General features: G+C 33.1%; 1 protein-coding gene across 1 annotated transcript in view; it reads right to left on the bottom strand.

Annotated features, from left to right (window-relative positions):
• Positions 1-27,996, bottom strand: part of LOC132721542 (DNA repair protein RAD50-like) — a 115,490-nt gene that overhangs the window by 51,432 nt on the left and 36,062 nt on the right. Inside the window, exons 12-17 of the mRNA XM_060705863.1 lie at positions 20,975-21,051; positions 18,892-18,993; positions 17,915-17,984; positions 11,461-11,558; positions 7,582-7,686; positions 1,018-1,088 (exon numbers count right to left, since the gene is read on the bottom strand). Of these exons, the coding sequence (XP_060561846.1) occupies positions 1,018-1,088; positions 7,582-7,686; positions 11,461-11,558; positions 17,915-17,984; positions 18,892-18,993; positions 20,975-21,051 (523 nt within the window). The remainder of the gene's footprint in view (positions 1-1,017; positions 1,089-7,581; positions 7,687-11,460; positions 11,559-17,914; positions 17,985-18,891; positions 18,994-20,974; positions 21,052-27,996) is intronic.

Below are 27,996 nucleotides of genomic sequence, written 5' to 3'. Positions count from 1 at the left end.
TAATATTAGAAGTACAAAAACAATAGAAATATTAAAAATGGGAAATAATTACGCAAAATTTTTTTTTTGTGACATTGTTGTTTCAGTTTTTGTTTAGTTTTGTACAGTTTGACAAAAAAAACTGCCTCCCTTTGGTTTGTTCCCGGGATTTTCCTTTACAAGGGCTAGACATTTGGGCAAATCTGCTTTTCTCGAAGCGGACAGCTTTTCCAGCCCAATTTGTTTTTTTTTTTAAAATTCCCAAAAGGGTTTTATTTTTTTGTGTGTATTGATTTTAAGTTCTTTTTTGACTTTTATATAAAATTTTTAGTAAAATTTTTTTTTGGGTTTTTCGTTTCATTTTTTGGGAAAATTCAAATAAAAAACCTAAATAAAACTTCCAGTTTACTTTTGGGGGGTTTTTTTCTTGGGTTTCATGACCTTTAACCCGAAAGCTTGACCCGTGGTTTTCCCCATGCTTTTTCCTTTTCCCAAAATATTCCCGTTCCCTTAAAAACTGTAATAATTTTTGTATAAAATACTGTCTTAAAATAATTCTACAAAAAGTAACACCTTGTTATTTATACTTTCATTTTATAATTTCATAATAAATATTCTATAGCAATTTGCATATAAATATTATTTGTTTTCCAATCCATATAAACTGTGACATATAAATGAAACATGTTGGCATTTTTTCTGAAATCAACAAGAGCTGTTGTTAGAACAATATGCACAACTATTCTCTTTGCAAGTGCCTGGATAATGTAGAATTTTCTTGTTCAAAAAGGCCTATAATTTTCTCAAAATCCATATTAGAGAGATGGGTCTTCTTATTTAGCTTTCAAATTAGTGGGTGAAATTGGGTCAATGGGTCAACCCATTCCCTTCAGTAGTTTTGGAGATACACCAATACTTAACTTAAGTGTGATGCCAACAAAGTAAAATAGCTGTTGCTATTCTTTCAACAGTCAAGCTAAAAATGTTTTCAATTACATTTCCAATATTACACTTTTACAATAATGGTGAGTGACTTACAATATTCTAATATTTTCCTCTTTGGAAGCTTTATCTTTCTTCAGAATGTCAAGTTCAGCCTGGGCACTAGACTGTAAATGAAGTCTGTTCTTGCATTATAGTAAAATAATACACAGTTTATCGTTTAAATACTTTATTATTATATCACCTTCGTATTTATATTCCTATGCATCTGAACTCGAACAGTGCATTATTTTACATTCTAACACAACCCGCATTTTTCCCTATTGAACATAGAAGAACAGAAAGTGTGTGTTATTATGCAACAGATGCACAGTTTGACGTTCTATATTTAGACATGTGACGTAATCATTATACACATGACTTAACCACTAAAAATCCGACGTGCTGAAAATGAGTTCGGAAATAAATCAGGCGCAATTTGCTTAACTATCAAGTACCGCAACATTTATTTGTTAATGTCGTGTTAGAATCGAAATAATATATCCAAATCAGTGATTTTATTGCTTGATAACATCACTGTTTGTCGTTCGGATGCGCATCATTACATCACTCAGGCTACGTCCTCGCATCCAAACTCCAAACAGTGATGTAATTGAGCAATAAAATCACTGTTTGGGATATATTATTTCTTAAACAAGGCACTAAAAACTGATATCTATTTCTCAATTAGATTTCCATGTTACCAACAATAAAAAAAAAATGTTGAATTAATACTCTGTTTTCATACTTCTGTTCACTTTCAAGTACATAAATAAAGCAGTTATACATGCTCATGTTATGTTCAACTTTCAGGGCTCCACCTTAATTGTTAGAGCTGCGATTTGCCCTAAATCTAATGGTGCAGCATAAAAATGCCTTTCTGGAGCATAAGAACAGAATATAATTCATCACCTTAGTGCAGTTTCGGAATAAGTTCTTCTAAATTTAATATGAGTAAATGGATTCAATTATCACTGAAAATAACTAAAATGAGATTTTTTGCTTAGTAGATTTATCAACCTTTTCTGAACACATTCGTGACTTAATTTTGGAAGCAGTTAGACCAAAAAATGTGTTTTTAAACGTTTTAAAACGGTACCTGTACCATTTTTATCTGCTATTCGCGTAACCACGTTTTAAAACGGTACCTGTACCATTTTTATCTGCTATTCGCGTAACCAGTCAATTATCGATAACGCTCCGCCCCCTGTTGAGGCATCAATGAGGGAAATCGGTAGTTCCATATATCCTTGAATTACCGGTCCATACTGGTCCATACTACTCGTAATTCATGTATCGTACAAATACCGTACATCTTTTATGAATATCGTCTACCTTTTATTTATCCTTTTTTATAAAATAAGAAATTGTCGGCCAATGTACATAAATAATTAAGCATAGCAGCAAATCGCATGACCATGGGGTTGATTAAAAATATAGTTGCTAAAATATCCATAATGTGTGAAAATAATTTGTCGGTCCCGTTAATCTGATAGATGATATTACATAGAGTTTATGGACTTTTGTGCGGATTCAAGGGCTTGCTTTACATTCAACCTCGTTTTCTAACAATGTCAAGTAAAACAACAACAACAAGCAATTATCATAGTATTGCAAGCAATCCATAAGTCCCCTACCGGTTAGAACCCCAGCAGCATTCTGATGGGCCATTGGCCATTCAATTTTACCAGTGGATGAATGACATGAATAAACTTAAATCTTTTGAGTATTAAGTTTGTCTATATCACAGTAATGTGTTAAGTTTCCCTGCCTAGTAAGGAAATTCTGTTTATACAACCTTGTCATATTATTATGATGTGGGATTTTAAAGTAAATCCTATAAGGAATGAAGAAGTTAGAGTGAAAAATACCAATTTCTCGAAAAAAATCTAAGTTCAAGGGGGAGATAATTCGGAAAATAGTCTTCCTAGAGTACAATGTATTTAACCTTCTCAAAAATGTTGAGTGATAATAAGAAACATATATATGAAGTTTGAAGTAGATACATTAGGAAATAAAGAAGTTATTTAAAAAGGACAACATTTTTTTTCATAAAAATTCTAAGTTCAAGGGAGGTAATACTGATAATTTTTGTGCAAGAGTTGTAAACCTTGTCACATATGATGTGGTTGATGGCCAGAAACTTATATTTAAAGTTTGAAGTAAACACCATAAGAAATAAAGAACTTATAGTGAAAAGGCTGAAAATCTTGAAATTCAGGCTATTTGTTGCCATAGCAACCAGAATTTTCAACATAGGAAGAAAAGAAAAAGCTGTGCATAATCTCCAGACTGCCATCTACCCATATTTCAAGTTTCATAAAAGTATTTTCAGTACTTTTTGAGTTATCACTGGATCCAGTTTATGTGTTAAATTTGCCATATTTTCGGACTATTTGTTGCCATAGCAACCAGAATTTTCAACATAGGAAGAAAAAAAAAAGACGTGCATAATGTCCATACTGCCATCTATCCATATATCAAGTTTCTTAAAAATATTTTCAGTACTTTTTGCCTTATCGCGGGATCCATTTTTGTGGACTGACGGACTGACAGACGGACGTTCTCACAGGACAGTAATTATGTGGCTACTCTATTGTTCTCTCTATTGTTCCTTTTAGCCACACAAAAGAAAATAGCCACATAACAGCATTACGGAATGAATGACATCAAAGAGAAAGAACAGTTACCTATTGTCCCTCTAGCCACATAATTACTGTCCTGTGAGTGCGGACAGACAGACGGACGGACAGACAGACGGACGGAGGGTAAACCTAAAGTCCCCTCCGGTTAAACCGGTAGGGGACTAAAAACAGACAACATTTTTTATGTCAACGCCTATATGACTTGTGGTAAGGTGTCCCTGACAAATTTCTAAACCATTTTAGATTGTTTAAGGATGATTATTTCTCTATGAATTAATAAAAAAAGATATTAATATATATTATCAGTGAATGCTTTGAATAAATTGTTCGCCAGTAAATCGAACACAGTACTAATAAACCTGGGACAAAGTATGGAATTTATTGTATATCCCAGTAGAAACTGGATCTCTATGCCGTGCATAGATGATTTCCATGATAATAGAAGTCAAGAAGGTCAGATCATAATGATCGAGTGATACCTTTTATTTCTATTAAAATATGTGAAGCATTTATATCAATTTGGAGGAAAAAATATATAATATCCCGTTCTTATTTGTACATCTACCGTGGACTTTAAAAGACTGTCAGAAGCTCAGTTTTTTGTTATTTTCATTTATATTTTAACGAAATTTCATACATGAATACACAGACAGAGTGACACTGGTATAATATAATAACAATGCTGATGATAATAATAATAAACTTCAAAAGTGAAACAATTAAATACCCCGCTAGCTGTGCGCAAATACGTTCCATTTCCCCCCACCGAGTGCCTCAAATTTTACCGAAAGTCATGTGACATCTGCAACCGATACCAGACGGACAGTAAAACACGTTAAGATTTGAAGAAATTTCTGTTATAAACTGATATTTATCAGCAACTTTTTAATTGGTCAGATGTCACTGGATCATAAAATGTTGTTAGAGTATGTTACCGCAACTTGTGACCCTCTCTGGTGCGATATTTGTGTATAATGCAATTATATAGCGTGAAACATAGGGGTCCGAGAGAGAACAGCCGATTTATGATACTTCGTTTGATGCGAGTCGGACTAACTTTGAATCGGCATAACTTTTTTAATAATCAAGCAATTAACATGCGGTTCAAAGCACATGAAAGGGAATTCATTTACGGAGGGAACCGTGTCAGGGATTTTTGTTTGCTCAATCAGCGACTTAATTATCTTTAATTACGTAATATGTATGGTGAAAAAAGTCGCATAAAATGTTTGACGTTACGTAATATTTTTTTTGAAAAAAGATAGAAACAAGAGCCCAGTTTAAGCCGGGTGATGCTCCCCGAATAGGTTTTGGACACAGGAAAGTACACCTCATGAAGTTTTAGAGCTATGTCCCTGGAAAAAGTTTAAAGTCCAAAATTAGGCAAGGCAGAGTTACTGTTCTTTGTACTGCACTTCTAATCAATGTGATCTATCAACATACAAAGTTTCTTGATGATATCTCTTATGATTTCCGAGTTATGTCCCGGACAACTTCAAAAAGTAAAAATAAACAAAGGGCAATAAATCCAGAATTAGGCAAGGCAGAGTTATGATTCTTGTGCACTGCACATCTACCCATTGAGATATATCTACCTACAAAGTTTCATGTTGATATCTCTTATAGTTTTACAGCTATGTCCTGGACAAGATTTTTCTAAAAGGGGAGATTATTAAACAAGAGCTGTCACAGGAGACAGCGAAGCTCGACTAATAAAATACTGGACGCAGTAAGGAGGACAAAACTATGAAAGAAAAATCAATTATGTATAATTATGTATTAAGTTATAGTAAAAAAATAACATTTGTTAACATAAATTCCAAGATCAAGGGGAATAATTCTAGAAATAGTCATGCTAGAGTTATGGACCTTGCCACACAACATTTGTGTAATGATAAGAAATATATATTTGAAGTTTGAAGTAGATACCTTAAAAAATAAAGAAGTTATTATATTTCTTAAAGAAAATCCTAAGTTCAAAGAGAGATAAATCTGTAAATATTGCTTCAAGAGTTATGAACATTGTCACATAAAATGTAATTGATGATAAGGAATAAGTATTTGAAGTTTAAGGTAGATACCTTTAAAAATAAAAAAGTTAAAATAAAAAATAACATTTTTCTAGTAAATAAATCTAAGTTTATGGGGAGATAATTTTTGCAATATTGGTGCTAGAGTTATGAACCTTGTCACATAAGATGTGGATGATGATAACAGAAATATATTTAAAGTATGAAGTTGATCCCTTTAGAAATAAATAAGTTACAGTAAAAAATAATATTTTGTATGGAAAATTCTAAGTTCAAAGGGAGATAAACCTGAAAATATTGGTGCTAGAGTTATGAACCTTGTCACATAAGATTGGGAAGATGATAACGTAAATATATTTGAAGTATGAGGTTGATCCCTTAAGAAATAAAGAAGAAACAGTAAGAAATAGTATTTTTTTAGCAAAATTCTAAGTTCAAGGGGAGATAAATCTGAAAATATTGGTGCTAGAGTTATGAACCTTGTCACATAAGTTGGGGATGATGATAAGGTACATATATTTGAAGTATGAGGTTGATCCCTTAAGAAATAAAGAAGTATCAGTAAAAAATAGTATTTTTTAAGGAAAATTCTAAGTTCAAGGGGAGATAAATCTAAAAATATTGGTGCTAGAGTTATGAACCTTGTCACATAAGATGTGGTTGATGATAAGGAACATATATTTGAAGTTTGAAGTTGATACCTTAAGAAATGACAAAGTTATAGTGAAAAATATATTACTGCACCAAAACTTTAATCTAAAATCTGGACGCGGACGCCGACGCCGGGGCGAGTAGGACAGCTCTCCATATACTTCGTATAGTCGAGCTAAAAATGAGGCTTAATAGAGTTATGTTTTTTTTGCACTGCACCTCTACTCAATGAGATCTATCTACCTACAATATTTCATCTTAATATTTCTTATAGTTTTAGAGTTATGTTACGGGCAAAGTTCAAAGTGTTACAATAAACAAAGGGCAATAACTCTAAAATTAGGACAAAAAGAGTTATTGTACTTATGCACTGCACATCTACCCATTGAGATCTATTCACCTACAAGGTTTCATGTTGATATCTCTTATAGTTTTAGAGTTATGCCCCAGAGAAGATTTTTCTATAAGGGGAGATAATTCAAAAATAAGGCTTAACAGAGTTATGGTTCTTTTGCACTGCACCTCTACTCAATGAGATCTATCTACCTACAATGTTTCATCTTGATATCTCTTATAGTTTTAGAGTTATGTTCCAGACAAAGTTCAAAGTGTTTAAATTAACAAAGGGCAATAACTCCAAAATTAGGACAAAAAGAGTTATTGGTCTTATGCACTGCACATCTACCCATTGAGATCTATTCACCTACAAAGTTTCATGTTGATATCCCTTATACTTTTAGAGTTATGCCCCGGACAAGATTTTTCTATATGGGGAGATAATTCAAAAACCGGGCAAAATAGAGTTATGGTTCTTTGACACTGCACTCCCCCTCAAAGCCCTCTACCAGTGTATGAAGTTTCCACAAATTATCTCCATGGGTTTTCAAGTTATGCTCCGGACAAGACAACGGACAGACAGACGGACAGACGGACAAGGTGCCGACTATATGCTCCCCCGAAATTTTTCGGGGAGCATAAAAATTTGAGACACAGTTCCCCAGATATTATAAGTATGTTTATTTTCCAAAAGTTTGATGACAAAAAAATACAAAATGACTTTTATATGACGATTTAAAATTAAAGGATTTTAAAAATTAATCATTTACAAAGGCATTTTTTTCAAATATGTTATTTTTTATGATGATCAACGACATTTAATGCACAAAGATTAAATAAATAACAATTATTACTAAAATAAGTTGGTTTAAATGACATTTATGTGAGTACCACAGAAAGTGTAAGTTGTCACCTTAATCATTTATTTCACTAAGGTGACAAGATGTTATTACACTTACCATCATTTCCCTCTTGATTTTATCATTTTGTTCAAGTTTAGTCTTCTTGTCTCTTAGTTCATCAATCTTCTGTTGTATCTCTTCCTCTCTCTCCTCAAAATCTGTCTGTAACAATGAGAATTGTTTGTTAAGCACAAGCAAAAATACTGACATAATTATGCCAACAGCACTAGAGTTAAATCTGTCTCCGTGTCCATGTACTTCGACCAGATGCAATACTGCTTGTTCATTAACAGACAGTTCCAAATACTTTAAATGGCATGAAATGGTTACATATTTGATAGATAAATAAGGTGAAAAGATGCATTAACAGGTAAAATCACCCATGCATGAGCCATTTTTGCACATTTTTATATTTGCGTGACTCAGGGTGCCATGTAAAAATACTAAATTTCATTATCAAAACATTAGTGTCAAATGACAGCAAACCAGCTTGTTTAAATGAAAAACAAATAAAAACAAGAACGTGTTTGTTAAACACAAATGCCCCTGGCTCAGATTCTTGTCAGTAGCAATACTTCATAAATGTTTACCCATTCACTCAGTTATGGACAGAAAAATCACCAAAAAATTGTAAACACAAGTTTTATAGCTTGACAAAGTCATGGCATTTTGTAATTGTGAAAAATATAAGTTGCCAAGTCATTGCTCTGACTTGTGAAGTTGAAAAATATTCAACTTCATGCAAGTTATCTTCCTACCAAATACGAAATACATCTGTCATTAAATAAAGGCTGTATGGGCAAAAGTGTAAAAATCTATTTTGAGCACTGGTGACCTTGACCAAACTGACCCCTAAATCTATCCAAAAGAAGACTACCAATTAAGTTATCTTCCTACCAAATATGAAATACATCTGTCAATAAATAAAGGTTGTATGGGCAAAAGTGTAAAAATCTATTTTTAGCACTTGTGACCTTGACCCAACTGACCCCTTACTCCATCCAAAGGAAGAATACCATGCAAGTTATCTTCCTACCAAATATGAAATACAACTGTCAATAAATAAAAGCTGTATGGGCAAAAGTGTAAGAATCTATTTTTAGCACAAGTGACCTTGACCCACTGATCCCTACCCCAATCAAAAGGATGAATACCATGCAAGTTATCTTCCTACCAAATATAAAATATATCTGTCACTTAATAAAGGCTGTATGAGCAAATGTGTAAAAATTTTTTTTAGCACTGGTGACCTTGACCCAACTGACCACTAACTCCATCAAAGTTTATGTTTCTATCAATTATAAATAACATCTGTCTATAGAATAAGGTCAATACACCTGTAAAAATGTAAAAATCTACTTTTAACATTGGTGACCTTGACATTGGTAACATTGACCTTGACCCAAATGACCCCATACTACACACAAAGAAGGAGGAGTTTGTATTAAACTAAGACATTAACTAAAAAATAAAGGCTGTATAAGCAAAAAGGTTATATTTATTTTTTAAGCCAGTGACCTTGACCCTAGAGACCGCTTACTCTAAAAAAATTAGAGGACCATCAAAGGTATCCACCTACTAAATATGAAAGATATCAGTAAAGAAATTAAGCAATTAGGAGAAATTTAAGATAAATCCAACTTGCCGAAATAGGTTAACCAGACAAGGCCCTATTTTCAAAGTGAAAAAAGGGAAATAACTGGGAAATATGGATGACACAGTAATATAACTTGGTTATATCATGTGCTTTGTATTGATAAGTAAGTGTGGAAATTATAAAGCCATAAGTATAGATAGAACTTAAGATATTTACAACTTGCCGTTTTAGGTTAACCATTATTCATTTTCTAAGTGCTGAAAAGGGCAATAACTTGGTAAATATGAAAGCCAGAGTTATGAAACTTGCCCAGATCGTGTACTTTGTATTGATTAGTAAGTGTGTAAACTTAGAAGCCATTGGAACAGGTAGAACTTAAGAAAAATCCAACTTGCCGTTCTAGGTTAACCTCGTACGGACAGACGGACGGACGGTTCAATCACTATATGCCCGGGGGCATAGAAAAACAAAATAACCTTATCACACCTATACTATTATGCAACAGTAGTGTTTATGTCTAGCACCATTTTTACATGCAATAACTTCTGCAGAAGCCTAATCGGACTCATAAATACCTCGACCTGCAGGCTCAGGCTTTAAATTGTGTCCTCAATCATCTCCAGATTTCAATGTACGAAAAAAATGTATATTAGCCAATGAATGCAACAGCCAATAAATTAACAAGAGGGCCATGATGGCCCTTGATCGCCTCCCTGACCCATCAACCGCATCCAAGCAATGTCTTAGACAAGCATCCTGGCCAAGTTTGATGACAATTGAGTCAAAAATGTGACCTCTAGTGTGTTAAAAAGGTTATCCATATTTGGGTAATGCGACCTAATTTTTGACTGGAGACGACCCATATTCGAACTTGACCTAGAAATCATCAAAACAACCTTTCTGACAAATTTCCTGAATATTTGGATCAAAACTGGAGCCACTACAGTGTTATAAAGATTTTTCTATTTCTAGCTTCTGTGACCTAGTTTTTGACCGGAGATGACTCGTCTTCGAACTTGACCTAGAAATTATCAAAACAACCTTCCTGACAAATTTCCAGAATATTTGGATCAAAACTGCAGCCAGTAGAGTGTTAACAAGCTTTTTCTATTTCTATCTCCTGTGACCTAGTTTTTGACCGGAGATGACCCATCTTCGAACTTGACCTAGAAAACATCAAAACAACCATCCTGACAAATTTCCAGAACATTTTGATCAAAACTGCAGCCAGTAGAGTGTTAACAAGCTTTTTCTATTTTTAGCTCCTGTGACTTAGTTTTTAACCAGAGATGATCCATCTTCGAACTTGACCTAGAAATCATCCAAACAACCTTCCTGTCAAATTTCCAGAATATTTGTATCAAAACTGCAGCCACTAGAGTGTCAACAAGCTTTTTCTATTTTTAGCTCCTGTGACCTAGTTTTTGACCGGATATGACCCATCTTCAAACTTGACCTAGAATTAATCAAAACAACCTTCCTGACAAATTTCCAGAATATTTGAATCAAAACTGCAGCCACTAGAGTGTTAACAAGCTTTATCTATTTTTAGCTCCTTTGACCTAGTTTTTGACCGGAGATGACCTATCTTCAAACTTGACCTAGAAATTATCCAAACAACCTTCCTGACAAATTTCCAGGATATTTGGATCAAAACTGCAGCCAAAAGAGTGTTAACAAACTTTTTCTATTTTTAGCTCCTGTGACCTAGTTTTTGACCGGAGATGACCCATCTTCGAACTTGACCTAGAAATCATTGAAACAACCTTCCTGACAAATTTCCAGAATATTTGGATCAAAACTGCAGCCAGTAGAGTGTAAACAAGCTTTTTCTATTTTTAGCTCCTGTGACCTAGTTTTTGACCGGAGATGACCCATCTTCAAACTTGACCTAGAAATCATCAAAACAATCTTCCTGACAAATTTCCAGAATATTAGGATCAAAACTGCAGCCAGTAGAGTGTTAACAAGCTTTTTCTATTTTTAGCTTGATCTGTATTTCATTGAGACAAACATTCAGACAAAGTTTGACAATGATCCAATCAAAACTGTGACTGCTACACTGTTAACAACCCAATTGTTGACGACGAACGACGTATCACGCACAACGCAAGACGCCGGACATAGCCCCATCACTATACCTCACCTTGACCACTTCGTGGTAGGTGAGCTAAAAAGCAAACTCTTTAACCTTAAGGTTAAGTGATAATAGACGATTCTTTCATATGCAATATTTTCAAATTGATTAAATGTAGAAAATATCATTAAAATGCCCTAAACATATGAAAATCTACATAATATACCCTAATGTATTGTATTGTATATTATGGTATATTTACCTTTGTCTGTCTAGTTTCTTCTACCATAGCCTCAAGTTTACGTTGCATACTCTTTAAGAACAATTTGTATTTCTCATCAGTTAAGGCCCCTGACAAATCTGGAATACAAATTCATTTAAGTTTGTTTATACTTTTTAATACTTTTTTTAAAATTAAAAAATTAATATCATATGCATTAAATGAATATAAATTTACTAATATTCTAAGACCAAGAAAGGATAAAATACTTATGCCAGCCATAGAGTATAAGAATCTTACACTGGCTGCTGGTACAAACCGGAATATCTAGCTTGAAGGTAACTGTTTACGGCGGTAACGAGGCTCTGCCAAGTTTCCGCTTAACAGTTACTCGAGAGCTAGATATTTCCGACTGTAACGATAGCTGGTGTTTAATTATTTTTCTTGCATATAACATGTCAATTATTTTCGGAACAGAAATAACGAAAACTGAACACTTACAACTTCATTCGTAACAGTAAAATGACGTCATCTAAAGAACGCAATTCATTAACAAGAGGCCCATCAAGTAGCTCACCAGAAACAACTGCTTTTCAGTGTTGGAAATTATCCATTGTCAATATTTTCTTATATTAAATTTGAGCATAAAATATGTTTAAACAATAATTTAAAGAAATGCCATGACCTGGGGCATTTAAGCTTTAGCTTTAATCAAATTAATATGAGCAAACTTGAGTAAAGACTACCTAAGAATGCTACAAAGTTTGGAGATTATCTATCAGTTTATTTCAGAAGGAAATGATGTTCAAAGGTTTTTCTATTTTTGGCTTTAGTGGCCCCTAAAACGGGCTAATCAAATTAATATGAGCAAACTTGATAAAAGAGTGCCTAAGAATGCTACAGACAAAATTTGGTGATCATCCATCAATTAGTTCTGTACAAATAGACGTTTAAAGGTATTTCTATTGTTAGTTTAAGCGGCCCCTAAAAGAGGCAAATCAAATTAATATGAGCAAGCTTGATACAGTGGAACCTGTCTTATACGAACTCGTCCGGACCAAAAGAACAGTTCGGATTAGAAAGGTTTCCGGATTAGAAGGTTTTTACATGTTTGTACATGTGAAGGGCAGAACAGTTTAAGGAAAGAAAACGGGAATGCATAAGAAATTGCAATATAAATATCTTATTTTTGCAATCTCTTGTCGTTCATTTTAATACATGTGCATACAAAAATAATCAAATAAATAAAAATAAATAAGCAAAAATATTATGTTCTCAAGGGTAAGTTAACCGACAATGTTAAACTGGAGGCAGAGAAATGATTAAATATTTGTACCAGCATTTGTCAGTAATGGTCTGTAGAAAATGACAAAGTTACGGATACCCAGTTTGGATTTAAAGCAGATGATATCACTGTAGATGCTATTTTTATATTACATTCTTTGATTGAAAAGTTTATAAATGATAAGAAGAAACTATTTTGCTGTTTTATTGACTTTAAAAAAGCATACGATCTAATTGACAGGAACTGCCTATGGTATAAATTGATAAAATGTGGTATTGATGGAAAATTGTTCTCTGTAATATATTCAATTTATGAAGACGTTAAATTGTGTGTGAAACATGACTTTTGTAAATACGTTGTCTGAATTTTTCAGTAGCGAAATGGGTCTCTTTCAAGGTGAGATAACTTCACCAATAATGTTCAGTCTCTTTTTGAATGATTTAGAAAATTTATAACAAGAAAATTTAGATGATGGTATAACATTAGATCAATTATTGATTTATTTGCTATTATTTGCAGATGACCCCGTTATCTGTTCTGAATCTGCTCAAGGTTTACAAAATTCCTTAAATAGTTTAGAAAAATATTGTAACAAATGGCATCTTACTGTAAACGTAGATAAGACTAAAATTGTTGTTTTCAGAAAGGGTGGAGTTTTAAATAAAAGTTATAAGTGAATATATGGGGGTTTAAATATAGAAATTGTAAAAACGTTTAATTACCTAGGTATTGTTTTGTCTAGCGGAAGTTCATTCATAACAGCGACCAACACATTAAAAGGCAAAGCACTACAGGCTATGAGCTCATTATTTAATGTAACAAGAGATAAGCAAGTTCCAATTGGTATTATGTTCAACCTATTTGATGCATATGTTCAACAAATTCTAAATTATAGTTGTGAGGTATGGGGTAGCATACCATCGGAAAATTTTTGAAATTGTACTAAATGGCTGCTTAATGTGAAAAAATACTCTTTCATTGTTTGCAGAAGTAGGCTGATTTCCATTATATATTTCACGTCATGTAAGAATTGTTAAATATTTTATAAAAATATATCAAAATAAAACAAGCAATCGTATATTAAATTATATTGTTAATTGTCAGAGATTGGAGATAGAGTCAAAGTCTAATACTGTAAATTGGTTGTCTAAAGTCAAAGCACTTTTGCAAAGTGCTGGATTTAATATGTATGGATGTATCAATAATCAGTTAAGCTAAATATATTTATACCAGTCCTGCATGGTCGTTTAAAAGATATTTATATCACAAATTGGCATTTAATTTTTAGTGTACATATTTGTTCTTCTTTGTATTTGTATAAACATATCAAAACAGATTTTAACAGGTCTAAATACCTGGATATTGCTGACTCTATGAAATTAAGAAATATTATTAGCTAAACTTAGATTATCATCTCACAATTTATTCATAGAAACAGGTAGACATAATAATATTGATAGAAATGACTGGAAATGTACTATTTGCAACAATAATGACATCGAAGATGAATATCACTTTGTATTGATTTGCTTTATGTATGATTCTATTAGGAAACAGTATATATCCAACTATTTTACAAGGAACCCTAGCATGTTCAAATTTTTAGAATTGCTGAATTCAGAAAGTGAGTCAGTGTTAACAAAATTAGCTACATATTGTAACAAAGCTTTTAAATTAAGATTTGATTCATTGAATGCCGTAATTTGCTATATAATACCACCTTGTTGTATTGTTTAAAGTTATATAAGGATTATATATATTACATGTGTTGTATTACACTCTCACTAGTTTATTTCATTTAGTGATATGCGTTTACCATTTTTCATATTCATGCATGTATATATTTGTTGTATATGAAGATGAGCTGTATATGCTTAATTCAAAATAAAATATATGTTCTGTATGTTCTTTACTCTTATCCGATTCAGCGATTATCCGAATTCACTGACAGTTTCCATTGATTTCCATTATTTAATCCTCATGTCATTTAATTCATTACAAAAGATTTAAAGTAATTTGTATTGCATTATATCAAATATTTATTGAAGGTGAAGAAAAACAATCAATTCAGCAATTATAGTAGTTATCAAGGCAAGCTAAGTGTAATTTCCACACCTTTGTCGATCATACGTTTCATCCATTTATCATTCTTATCAGTTTGGTGTATGTTTACACCTGCAAGATGTGCGATTATTTGTAATTTTAAATGTAGGTGTGACATTTGGCAAAATCTGTTTGGATCCTAGTGGTTAATTGTAGAGTAAAACAAGAGCCATGTCAACATGGCCATCCCCCGCCGAATGTGTTTGCTCATTGGAAGAATGTATATGGCTGTTCAAAGTGATTACAGATTTGAAACCTATGTGAATACTGATGGCTGTCAATAACAAAGGGCAATAACTCAAAAATTATGCAGGGTAGAGTTATCATTCTTGTGCACTGCACTCCTCCTCAATGAGATCCATCCACCTATGAAGTTTCAAGTTGATACCTCAAATTCTTTTTGAGATAAGCTCCGGACAAAATAGTATGAAAAAGAACAAAGGGCAATAACTCCAAAATTATATAGCGAGTTATCATTCTTGTGCACAGCATTCCTCCTCAATAAGATCTATCTACCTATGACATTTCATGTTGACATCTCAAACACTTTTTGAGTTATGCTCCACTCAGGTGAAAAATTAAATATGAAAAATAACAAAGGGCAATAACTCAAAAATTATGAAAAGTAGAGTTATCAATCTTGTGCACTGCACACCTCCTGAGTGAGATCTATGCACCTATGAAGTTTCAGGTTGATATCTCAAAGGCTTTTTGAGTTATGCTCTGGACAAAGGCTTTTTGAGTTATGCTCTGGACAAAAATTAATTTTGAAAAATAACAAAGGGCAATAACTCAAAAATTATGCAAGGTAGAGTTATCATTCTTGTGCACTGCACTCCTCCTCAATGAGGTCTATCCACCTATGGACGGAGACTGTTTCTATGAAAAGGCGGCGGGGATAATAAGAACAACAAGAACTGTGGGAGGACAGTATTGGCTCGACTATTCAAAAATTGTCACAAGGGTGTTTTATTGAGTATAATAATGCTAATTACCTATGAATACATAAAATTGACCGAAAAGGTACAAAGGCTTTTATTAAGATGTTTTATGAAGTAAATCACTGCTTTATTATTATGAATGCATAAAAATGTCCCAAAAAAGGCACAAACTCTTCAGTAGTTATGGAGATAACAGCTTACAAGCAAAACTTTACCATGAATTTCTAAGTTGAAAAAGGGGAGAAAAATCAGCCTAAATGCAAGATAGAATTATGGATATTGGTCAGTTACCTACAATTATGATTCTAAATGCATATGTGAAGTTTTAAATAAATATCTTTAATAGTTATTGAGATATGTAAAACTTGCATGTAAACATTAACCAAGAGACTAAGTAGAAAAGAGGAGACGAATCAGCCTAAATGCGAGTAGAGTTATGGAACTTGGTCAGTGACATACAATTATGACCCTCCAATTATGACCCTAAGTACATGACTGTGTAAAGTTTCAAGTAAATATCTTTGAAGACCTTTAACCTTTAAATTTCTAAGTTTCAAAGGGGCAGATAATTCTGCAAATATTGCAGGCAGAGTTATGCAATTTTGCAAACTGATGTACATTGTTACTATAAAAAAGTATTGTAAATTTCAATTGAATATCTCAAGCAAAAAAACTTTAACCAAAGTTATAAAGGGGCATAATTCTGTAAATATTATAGGCAGAGTTATCCAACTTGTCAATCTGATGTACATTGTTACTATAAATAAGTATTGTAAGTTTCAATTGAATATCTCAAGCAATAATTGAGATATTTGAATTTACAAAAAACTTTAACCAAAATTTCCAAGTTAAAAGGGACATAATTCTGTAAATATTGTAGGCAGAGTTATCCAACTTGTCAATCTGATGTACATTGTTACTATGAATAAGTATTGTAAGTTTCAATTGAATATCTCAAGCAATAATTAAGATATTTGACATTACAAAAAACTTTAACCAAAATTTCTAAGTTAAAAAGGGGCATAATTCTGTCAATATTGTAGACAGAATTATCCAACTTGTCAGTCTGATGTACATTGTTACTATAAATAAGTATTGTAAGTTTCAATTGAATATCTCAAGCGATAATTGAGATATTTGAATTTACAAAAAACTTTAACCAACGCAGACGCCGATGCTGAAGCCGACGCCGGGGTGACTACAATAGCTCTCATATTCTTTGAATAGTCGAGCTAAGAATTGAAATAATCGTCCGGAATTTGGAGTAGACAGGTTCCTATTCCAAAAGGTTTTTTACTATTGAAAATAGAACATTACAAATTGGGACCGTACACTTCGCTCAGATAAAAAAGGATTCCGGATTAGAAGGGTTCGGATAGGCAAGGCTCCACTGTAAAAGACTACCCAAGAATGCTACAGACAAAGTTTGGTGATCATCCATCCATTAGTTCTGTAGAAGAACATATTTAAAGGTTTTTCTATTTTTAGCCCTAGAGACCCTTAAAAGGGGCCAATCAGTTTAATATGAGCAAACTTGATAAAAGACTACCAAAGACTGCAACAGACAAAGTTTGGTGATCATCTATCAATTAGTTCTGTGTTAGATGTTTAAAGGTTTTTCTATTTTTAGCTCTGTTGACCCCTAAAAAGGGCCAATTGAAATGACATGAACAAATTCAAGTGTGACTGTCACAAGGATGCTACAGACCAAATTTGAAGTAAATCTGCCCAGCAGTTTCAGAGAAGAAGACGATTGTTGACGCATGACGACGGACGCCGAAGCATCCCCCTTTGATACTAATAGCTCACCCTGAACCTTCGGTTCTTGTGAGCTAATAAAAGGCAGACAGCAATGACGTCATTTAAAGCACACAACTTGTCTTACACAGGTTTTTCCAGCACCGGTGTTAACTGTAGATGATCATGTCTGATATGCAAGAATAAAGCAAGTCTTCACATTGATGCAATCAGGCCAGGCTTTAAATTGCTGGCTACACTCATTGTATTTAAAACCACTTTTACCTATAAAGTTTGTTTTCAAGTCAATGCTAACTCATGGGAAAATGGTCTAATATAGCATAATAGCCTTCAATCTGCTTGTAAACACTGGGAAACTACCAAGAAAAATATATGAATACAGTAGCCTCTTGTCTTTTTATACATTTACCTTTAAAACTGTATTCATCTGCAAACTGCTTGATCAGAGCATCTCTTTTTGAAACGTTTTCTTCTTGTCTCTGAAATTGAAATTTAGTAAATTTTAACGCAAGAAAATATACATTGGAATATTGTACTATCTCTACATGGCGTGAGTCAATCAACCATTTACTTATATGTGCGACTCAGAAAACATATGAGATCTAACTTGTAACTGATGAACATTGATAAAGTTACAGTCCTAAATAGTTGAAGTGGAAATGAATAAGATAACTTCAGAGATGATTATCAGATGACGGACATGAGTTGCAATTTGTGATACTGATTATCAATAGGCAAGTGGCTAAAATTAGTTTCACCACATTAAAGTCTTCAATTTTTTCAACCTAACTTAAACCCACTAAGGTGAGAAGCAAGCACTATGTAGCCGGCAAGCTATAAATCTCCATCATGGACATAATTTATAGGCCTTTCCATTTTTCAGCTGTTAAAAATTTAGCCCCAACTTTTCTATTCATTGCTAGGTCAATTGCTCACAGACAGTATCTCACAAAAAAAACCATGTGTTCTTTCATAGAAAACAGGACAACAAATGACTATGTATTATTCCCTTGTATCAACTGAATGGACAGTCAATTTGCATAAAACTGTACACATTGGAAAGGTCAATTCACTTGAGATAAAGTACACCTGCTAATTAGTATGTTTAATTTGCTGACTTTTAAATCACACTGGCATTGTGAAGGTCATATGGCAACTTTACAGCTTAACTGATCGAGGAAAACCTCAGGGTGCCCTTCCGTGCATTATTTCAGGCATGAGTGTCAGAACCCCTTCTCTAAGTTAACTTGATAGCTTCCACACATGAAAGAATCCAGTAAGTAAGTGGCAAGTTATTTTAAGTCAGCAACCTCAATCACTCTGCCACCTAGAAATAAGTGGTCCAGTGAACAAGAGACAAAGATGACAAAAATTACAAAACTTTACCTCAGCCTCTTGTTGAAGTCTTCCTACTTCTACCAGTATAGCAGACTTCTCCTTGTCTAACTTTTCTGATTGTTTACTTAACATTTTCTGCCTGTCTTCAAACTGAAAGGAAATTTAAGGACACAATTTGACAATTCAAGGTTACTGTATAATTTGGCATTACATGGTAACTGTACAATTTAATTTAACAAGGTGACTAAAATTTGATCTTTCAGGGTAACTGTTCAATGTGACACTACAAGGTAATTGTACAATTTGACATTACAAGGTAACTGTACAATTTGACATTACAAGGTAATTGTACAATTTGACACAACAAGGTAATTGTACAATTTGACATTACAAGGTAACTGTACAATTTGACATTACAAGGTAATTGTACAATTTGACACAACAAGGTAACTGTACAATTTGACATTACACGGTAATTGTACAATTTGACATTACAAGGTAACTGTACAATGTGACACTAAAAGGTAATTGTACAATTTGACACAACAAGGTAACTGTACAATTTTACATTACAAGGTAATTGTACAATTTGACATTACAAGGTAACTGTACAATTTGACATTACAAGGTAACTGTACAATTTGACATAATGGTAATTATACAATTTGACATAACAAGGTAACTGTACAATTTGACATTACGAAGTAAATGTACAATCTGACACAACAAGGTAACTGTTCAATTTGACATTACAAGGTAATTGTACAATTTGACACTACAAGGTAATTGTACAATTTGACATTACAAGGTTACGGTACAATTTGACACTACAAGGTAATTGTACAATTTGACATTACAAGGTTACTGTACAATTTGACACTACAAGGTAATTGTACAATTTGACATTACAAGGTAACTGTACAATTTGACATAACAAGGTAACTGTACAATTTGACACTACAAGGTAATTGTACAATTTGACATTACAAGGTAACTGTACAATTTGACACTACAAGGTAACTGTACAATTTGACATCACAAAGTAAATGTACAATTTGACACAACAAGGTAACTGTACAATTTGACATTACAAGGTAACTGTACAATTTGACATAACAAGGTAATTTTACAATTTGACATTACAAGATGACTGTACAATTTGACATCACGAAGTAAATGTACAATTTGACACAACAAGGTAACTGTACAATCTGACATTACAAGGTAACTGTACAATCTGACATTACAAGGTAACTGTACAATTTGACATTACAAGGTAACTGTACAATTTGACATTACAAGGTAACTGTACAATTTGACATTGCAAGGTTAATGTACAATCTGACATAACAAGGTAACTGTGCAATCTGACATAACAAGGTAACTGTACAATTTGACATTACAAGGTAACTGTACAATTTGACATTACAAGGTAACTGTACAATTTGACATAATGGTAATTATACAATTTGACATAACAAGGTAACTGTACAATTTGACATAATGGTAATTATACAATTTGACATAACAAGGTAACTGTACAATTTGACATTACAAAGTAAATGTACAATCTGACACAACAAGGTAACTGTACAATTTGACATAACAAGGTAACTGTACAATTTGACATAATGGTTATTATACAATTTGACATAACAAGGTAACTGTACAATTTGACATAACAAGGTAACTGTACAATATTTGACATTACAAGGTAACTGTACAATTTGACATTTCAAGGTAACTGTACAATTTGACATAATGGTAATTATACAATTTGACATAACAAGGTAACTGTACAATTTGACATTACGAAGTAAATGTACAATCTGACACAACAAGGTAACTGTACAATTTGACATAACAAGGTAACTGTACAATTTGACATAATGGTAATTATACAATTTGACATAACAAGGTAACTGTACAATTTGACATTACGAAGTAAATGTACAATCTGACATAACAAGGTAACTGTACAATTTGACATCACGAAGTAAATGTACAATTTGACATAACAAGGTAATTGTACAATTTGACACAGATATACTTATCTAACATTACCACAATAAATGAAAAACATTGCTATTACTTCTTCAAAACACTTTGATGTTTGACATTATATTCATACCTCCTCTAAGGTTCTCTCTCTTTCCTTCAATTTATCTTCAAAATCTGACAGCATACTCTTCAACTCGTCATCAGTTCCTTTATAAACAGTTTGAAAATATCAAATTTACAAATCTTTTTTTTAAGTATTTAGGCATTGTAAATTCAATCAGTCACAGAATAGAATAAAGCTATGTTAAGTGAGGACAATTAGACATGTCGTTTACCTGAAACATTTGCTGAATCTTGTAGATTTCATCACCTCATATTTAGCGGTAATTTTCACGGTCTTTGACCACTAATAATTGCCTGCAGGCAGATTAAATTTATAATGGCCAGTCGTTAATTACAGTTTATGACACCTTCGCTCAGGAAGCCACAGGGGGTAAACAATTAATCTTTAAATTGATCAAAATTATTGCCTTTGTAATGCTGTAAGGGGATAATCATTCGTTATAAGCGTTCTAGAATAGTTTATAATAAGATTATATAATCAAAGGGCTGCAAGCTCTGTGGTATTTTCTGATCTTTGTAATCTAAATCATACTGTATATCTGTGTTTTCCTGTAAAAGTTCATTTTTATGTACTATAATTCATCTTGCAGGGCACCAGAGTTTGATACATACGGAATTTTGCATAACTAGAGTTGCATCAAAAAATCATTTATGTTCATTTTTTATGATAGCCACACTTTATCCTTGCAGAGCGTGGCTATTTCCTTAACAAAGAATTTAAAAAATGATGACTCGACTGGGATTTGAACTCCAGACCTCTCTCACACGAAGCGAGCGTGTTACCCCTGCACCACAGAGAAGTTTTAAAATCAAAGGCTGAATAAAATCAAGTCATTCTAAATTTAGAATTTCCATTGCATTTCGGGTTTTTAAAGCAGCATAGGCTGAATAAAATCAAGTCATATTAAATTTAGAATTTCCATTTCATTTCGGGTTAGGGTAATTTCGAGGTATTTTGTTCAAGGTAACCCTGTTGTTTAAAATTGAAGTAAATAACTTAGCAAAAATCTTCTCGCCCAAACAGTCCAACATGTAGAAACTATATATTCAACTACTCGGCAGTCAGATTTATTTGTGTAGTATTCGGTAAGCGACATCGCTAACAAGAGCTGTCGGTAGGACAGCATGCTTGACTATTCTTAGTGCTTGATAGTAAAAAAAATGCCTGATACAGTTACCTCCTCCTGTTTACAGGTTGGGGTCATGATGGTGAACAAGTGTGCAAAGTTTCAAAGCCATATGTCAATGGACTTTGAAAATATTTGAACTATTACAAAAACTTTAACGTAAATTCTAAGTCGAAAAAGGGGCATAATTCTGTCAAAATGCTTGATAGAGTTATCTCCTCCTGTTTACAGGTTGGGGTCATGATGTTGAACAAGTGTGCAAAGTTTCAAAGCCATATGTCAATGGACTTTGAAAATATTTGAACTATTACAAAAATTTTAACGTAAATTCTTAGTCGAAAAAGGGGCATAATTCTGTCAAAATGCTTAATAGAGTTACCTCCTGCTGTCTACAGGTTGGGGTCATGATGTTGAACAAGTGTGCAAAGTTTCAAAGCCATATGTCTATGGACTTTGAAAATATTTGAACTATTACAAAAACTTTAACGTAAATTGTAAGTCGAAAAAGGGGCATAATTCTGTCAAAATGCTTGATAGAGTTACCTCCTCCTGTCTACAGGTTGGGGTCATGATGGTGAACAAGTGTGCAAAGTTTCAAAGCCATATGTCAATGGACTTTGAAAATATTTGAACTATTACAAAAACTTTAAACGTAAATTCTAAGTCGAAAAAGGGGCATAATTCTGTCAAAATACTTGATAGAGTTACCTCCTCCTGTCTACAGGTTGGGGTCATGATGGTGAACAAGTGTGCAAAGTTTCAAAGCCATATGTCAATGGACTTTGAAAGTATTTGAACTATTACAAAAACTTTAACGTAAATTCTAAGTCGAAAAAGGGGCATAATTCTGTCAAAATGCCTGATAGAGTTACCTCCTCCTGTCTACAGGTTGGGGTCATGATGGTGAACAAGTGTGCAAAGTTTCAAAGCCATATGTCAATGGACTTTGAAAATATTTGAACTATTACAAAAACTTTAACATAAGTGGTTACGCCGACGCCGACGCTCGGGTGACTGCAATAGCTCTACTTATTCTTATCGAATAGTCGAGCTAAAAATAGCATTTTCATTGATTAAAATCATATTCATCCGCGTAATTTGTGAGTGTGCATTTATTGACAATTCTATAAGCCAACGCTACTTTTAAAGTTTGAATGTGTAGTAATTTGTTGGACACTTGTTACAAAAAATTGTTCTTTCTTTTAAGTTGCTGGTTTTTAAGCAGTTTTGAGTGACAACTAATTTGGGTTGTTAGGTCTGTTAGGAAATTTTGTGTTAGACCGTGGATGTTAGCTATGTATTTACTGATCTGCGATCAGAAAATACAACAAGAGCTGTCGGTAGGACAGCAACGCTCGACTATTCTTAGTGCTTGATAGTAAAAAAAAATGCTTGATACAGTTACCTCCTCCTGTTTACAGGTTGGGGTAATGATGGTGAACAAGTGTGCAAAGTTTCAAAGCCATATGTCAATGGACTTGAAAAATATTTAAGGTATTACAAAAACTTTAACATAAATTCTAAGTCGAAAAGGGGGCATAATTCTGTCAAAATGCTAGATAGAGTTACCTCCTCCTGTCTACAGGTTGGGGTCATGATGGTGAACAAGTGTGCAAAGTTTCAAAGCCATATGTCAATGGACTTTGAAAATATTTGAACTATTACAAAAACTTTAACATAAATTCTAAGTCGAAAAAGGGGCATAATTCTGTCAAAATGTTGATAGAGTTACCTCCTCCTGTCTACAGGTTGGGGTCATGATGGTGAACAAGTGTGCAAAGTTTCAAAGCCATATGTCAATTGACTTTGAAAATATTTGAACTATTACAAAAACTTTAACATAAGTGGTTACGCGGACGCGGACGCTCGGGTGACTGCAATAGCTCTACTTAAGAAATAACATCGGCCTGAGAGGTGTATATCGGCTATTTAACACCGGTTTGGAGTTTTGATGCGTAGGAATTGACCACGAAGGCCGTAGGCAAAACGACAAAACCAGTGTTAAATAGCCGATATACACCTCTCAGGCCGATGCTATTTCGATTCTAACACGTTAAAAGAAGGAAAATCACTAATGTTATTTTTCAAGCGGAAATAACTTCCGGTGCCGATTTTTGTATAGCGCTGTTCGATTTTCGCACCCTACTGTGGCGAAGATATAGAAATTATTAAACAAAAGAAATAATAAGAAAAAAAACATTATTTTATCAAGTTTTCAACAATATAAACTTACGTCGTATTGTGTTTACATCAGCGCCCCATTTGTCATGCTTGTATTATGAAATAACGTCAGCTTGTTTATGAATGAGTTGTTTACTTAGGATGACGTAATTACGCTGCTTACAGATTGGCGCCGTTTTGTCAAAATATTTATAAACTGATATGGATCTTTACGTGGCGTTAGTGTATGTGAGATATAGAGAATACCATGCTAGTGTCTGATATTATAAAATTTATCAGGCAAGGCTAAGAAAAAAAATGAAGGGCGAGGCTCTGCCGAGCTATTCATTTTTTTTCGTGCCGAGCCTGATAAATTTTATAATATTAGACACTTGTTTGGTATTCTATTTATCATGTTTTCAATTTCAATTGTTGTTTGATTTTTTTTATATTTCAACTGAAGCAAAACCCTATCCAGAACCTCTCGTGTTCAGACGGCGCGCAATAATATGTGAAATGTCAAATAAAAAAGAAATAGTCCCGAATGTTTTAGTTAATTGTAAGTGATGCGTTCATATTCAAAATTTCTATTCGATTCAAAGTTTATCAGTTAAATATTTCCAACCCAGTAGCAGGAAAATATATTCCATTCTTTTTATTTCATTTCGCAAATTTCGCATATTTTTGATGAGGTGTCTGATAAAGCTTGGGGTGACTGATAAAGCTAAGTTTATCAGGCATGCACTTTATCAACAGAAATCAATGTAATGACATGATAAATAATTTTTCGGTATTGTATGAAAAGAAAACATTATACGAACTGAAAATATAAATAAAAATGCTTTTTATTGTTGCTTTAAAATGCTTTGTAAACTATACAATCGAGGGTGAAAACATAACAGCGCATATACAAGTAGTCCCTAACTGGTGTTTATTGGCAGTTTAACACCAGTTTTTTTCCTTCTTTGTCTATAGTGACAAAATCACGTGAGTGTTAGAATTATTCTTATCGAATAGTCGAGCTAAAAATGTAAAATTTCTGGCTACAAAGTAGATTATTTTAGATTTTTTTTTAATGGGGAAATAAATCATCTCCGGGACACCTCCAGGACAGACACCTTATTTCCGGGACTTTCACGGTCATCCGGGACATTATGGCATGTATGACAGTAAGGCTCGACTATTTGAAAAAGTTGTCACAAGGGTGTTTTATTGAGTATAATAATGCTTACCTATGAATACATAAAATTGACCAAAAAGATACAAAGGCTTGTTATTAAGATGTTTTATCAAGTAAATAGCTGCTTTATTATTATGAATGCATGAAATTGTCCCAAAAAAGGCAAAAACCCTTCAGTAGTTATGGAGATAACAGCTTACAAGCAAAACTTTACCATGAATTTCTAAGTTGAGAAAGGGGAGAAAAACCAGCATATATGCATGACAGAATTATGGATATTAGTCAGTGACCTACAATTATGACCCTAAAACATATGTGAAGTTTTAAATAAATATCTTTGATAGTTATTGAGATAATTATGTAAAACTTGCATGTAAACATATAATATTAACCAAGAGACTAAGTAGAAAAGGGGAGATAAATAAGCCTAAAAGCAAGATAGAGTTATGAAACTTGGTCAGTGACATACAATTATGACCCTTCATGCATATGTGAAGTTTCAAATCAAAATCTCGGATAGTTATTGAGATATGTAAAATTTACATATAAACATTAACCAAGAGACTAAGTAAACAAGGGCGAGGGCAACGCTTGACTTTTTACTTTTTCTAAAAGCAAACCAAGTAAAGTTACAGCCAGTTACAGCCAAAAAAATGACAATTTCAATAATTTGACTGTCAAAGTCAAGATCATTTATGAGTGAAGGTCAAGGTCTGTCTGGTTATTTTTAAGGGTTATCCTTGAAGATTATTATGTTCAAGTTTGAAGATAATCCATTCAAAAATAACAAAGTTACAGCCAATAATAGCCAAAAAAATTAAAATTTCAATAATTTGACCTTCAAAGTCAAGATCATTTATGAGTGAAGGTCAAGGTCTGTCTAGTTATTTTAAAGGGCTATCCTTGAAGATTATTATGTTCAAGTTTGAAGACAATCCATTTTAAAAATAACAAAGTTACAGCCAATAATAGCCAAAAAAATGACAATTTCAATAATTTGACCTTCAAAGTCAAGGTCATTTATGAGTGAAGGTCAAGGTATGTCTGGTTATTTTTAAGAGTTATCCTTGAAGATTATTATGTTCAAGTTTGAAGACAATCCATTCAAAAATAACAAAGTTACAGCCAATAATAGCCAAAAAAATTAAAATTTCAATAATTTGACCTTCAAAGTCAAGATCATTTATGAGTGAAGGTCAAGGTCTGTCTAGTTATTTTAAAGGGCTATCCTTGAAGATTATTATGTTCAAGTTTGAAGACAATTCATTTAAAAATAACAAAGTTACAGCCAATAATAGCCAAAAAAATGACAATTTCAATAATTTGACCTACAAAGTCAAGGTCATTTACGAGTGAAGGTCAAGGTATGTCTGATTATTTTTAAGGGATATACTTGAAGATCATTATGTTCAAGTTTGAAGACAATCCATTCAAAAATAACAAAGTTACAGCCAATAATAGCAAGAACAAGCAAAATTGGACCTTTGACCTTGAAGGTCAAGGTCATTTATGGATGAAGGTCTACTGAAAGGTCTTGTCCCAAGGGTTGTTGTGGCCAAGTATGAAGACAATACACCTAGAACTCAAAAAGTTATGATCCAGGTACAAGTTTGCGGACGGCAACGGCATCGGCCGATGTACCTGCTGTAGTCTGCAGTGAAATTTTAACATTTCACCCCCAGCCTGCCGGCAGCTACAGAATCTACCAATGCAACCAGTACAGACAAAGATCAGCCTGCACATCCATGCCATCTGATCATTATCTGCACTATTGGATAATCAGTCAGTGTTTATTTTGAAATTTTCCCTAAAACTGACAAATGGTAGAGCAACCTCGGGTATTACCTACTATCGGTAGTTATGTACAGTATTGCTAATAATGTATTATCATGTCCATTATTTAGCACAAAATAGTTATTTTACGTCACTTATGATGTCATCAAGTATCCTGGAAGTCTGCGATGCCATTTTTTCTGCAGAACCTAAAACACATTCTAACGAAAGCGAGCCAAAAAAAGGTAACGTATACGTTATTTATTCAAAAACATGCCTTAACCGTGCAGTTAAAACGGGTATAATCTATTTATTTCTTGCACGTTACTTTAAAGTGTTAAAATCACAATAAATGCCATTTTATGTGATTGCATGAATGTTTATCTTTGACAAGTAGTGAAAAGATACGGTTTTGATTATGTGTGTCATTATAAGCCGGGTTGTCGAATACCGACATGAATATACCGTTAAGGAAAAAATCCACAGGTGGTGTATGCATCCAAGTTCAATCATTAAATATGCCTATCTAATGGAAATGTCCTTATTATTAATGTTAATTAAAGCTGTAACTTTGTTTTTCATTGTTATTAAGACAAATAGAGATTAATTTATGCTAATAAAATAAAAATCGAAAAGGGAAATAATCAGATAATACCTTTTTACTTCAATTTTAATATCTTTTTTTGTATTTAATACATATGTTTTTTACTTATATCAGAATGTCTGGCCAACTGTTTACTAAGAAGCGGTGTCAATATTCTCTTACAAAATTGGCAACAGCTCTAACCA

The sequence above is a fragment of the Ruditapes philippinarum genome, unplaced genomic scaffold (genome assembly GCF_026571515.1).
Source record: "Ruditapes philippinarum isolate M1 unplaced genomic scaffold, ASM2657151v2 ctg455_1_1_1_1, whole genome shotgun sequence".
Classification (NCBI taxonomy): domain Eukaryota; kingdom Metazoa; phylum Mollusca; class Bivalvia; order Venerida; family Veneridae; genus Ruditapes; species Ruditapes philippinarum.
Note: the sequence above shows the minus strand (reverse complement) of the source record. Positions and strands in the feature narration are given on the sequence as shown.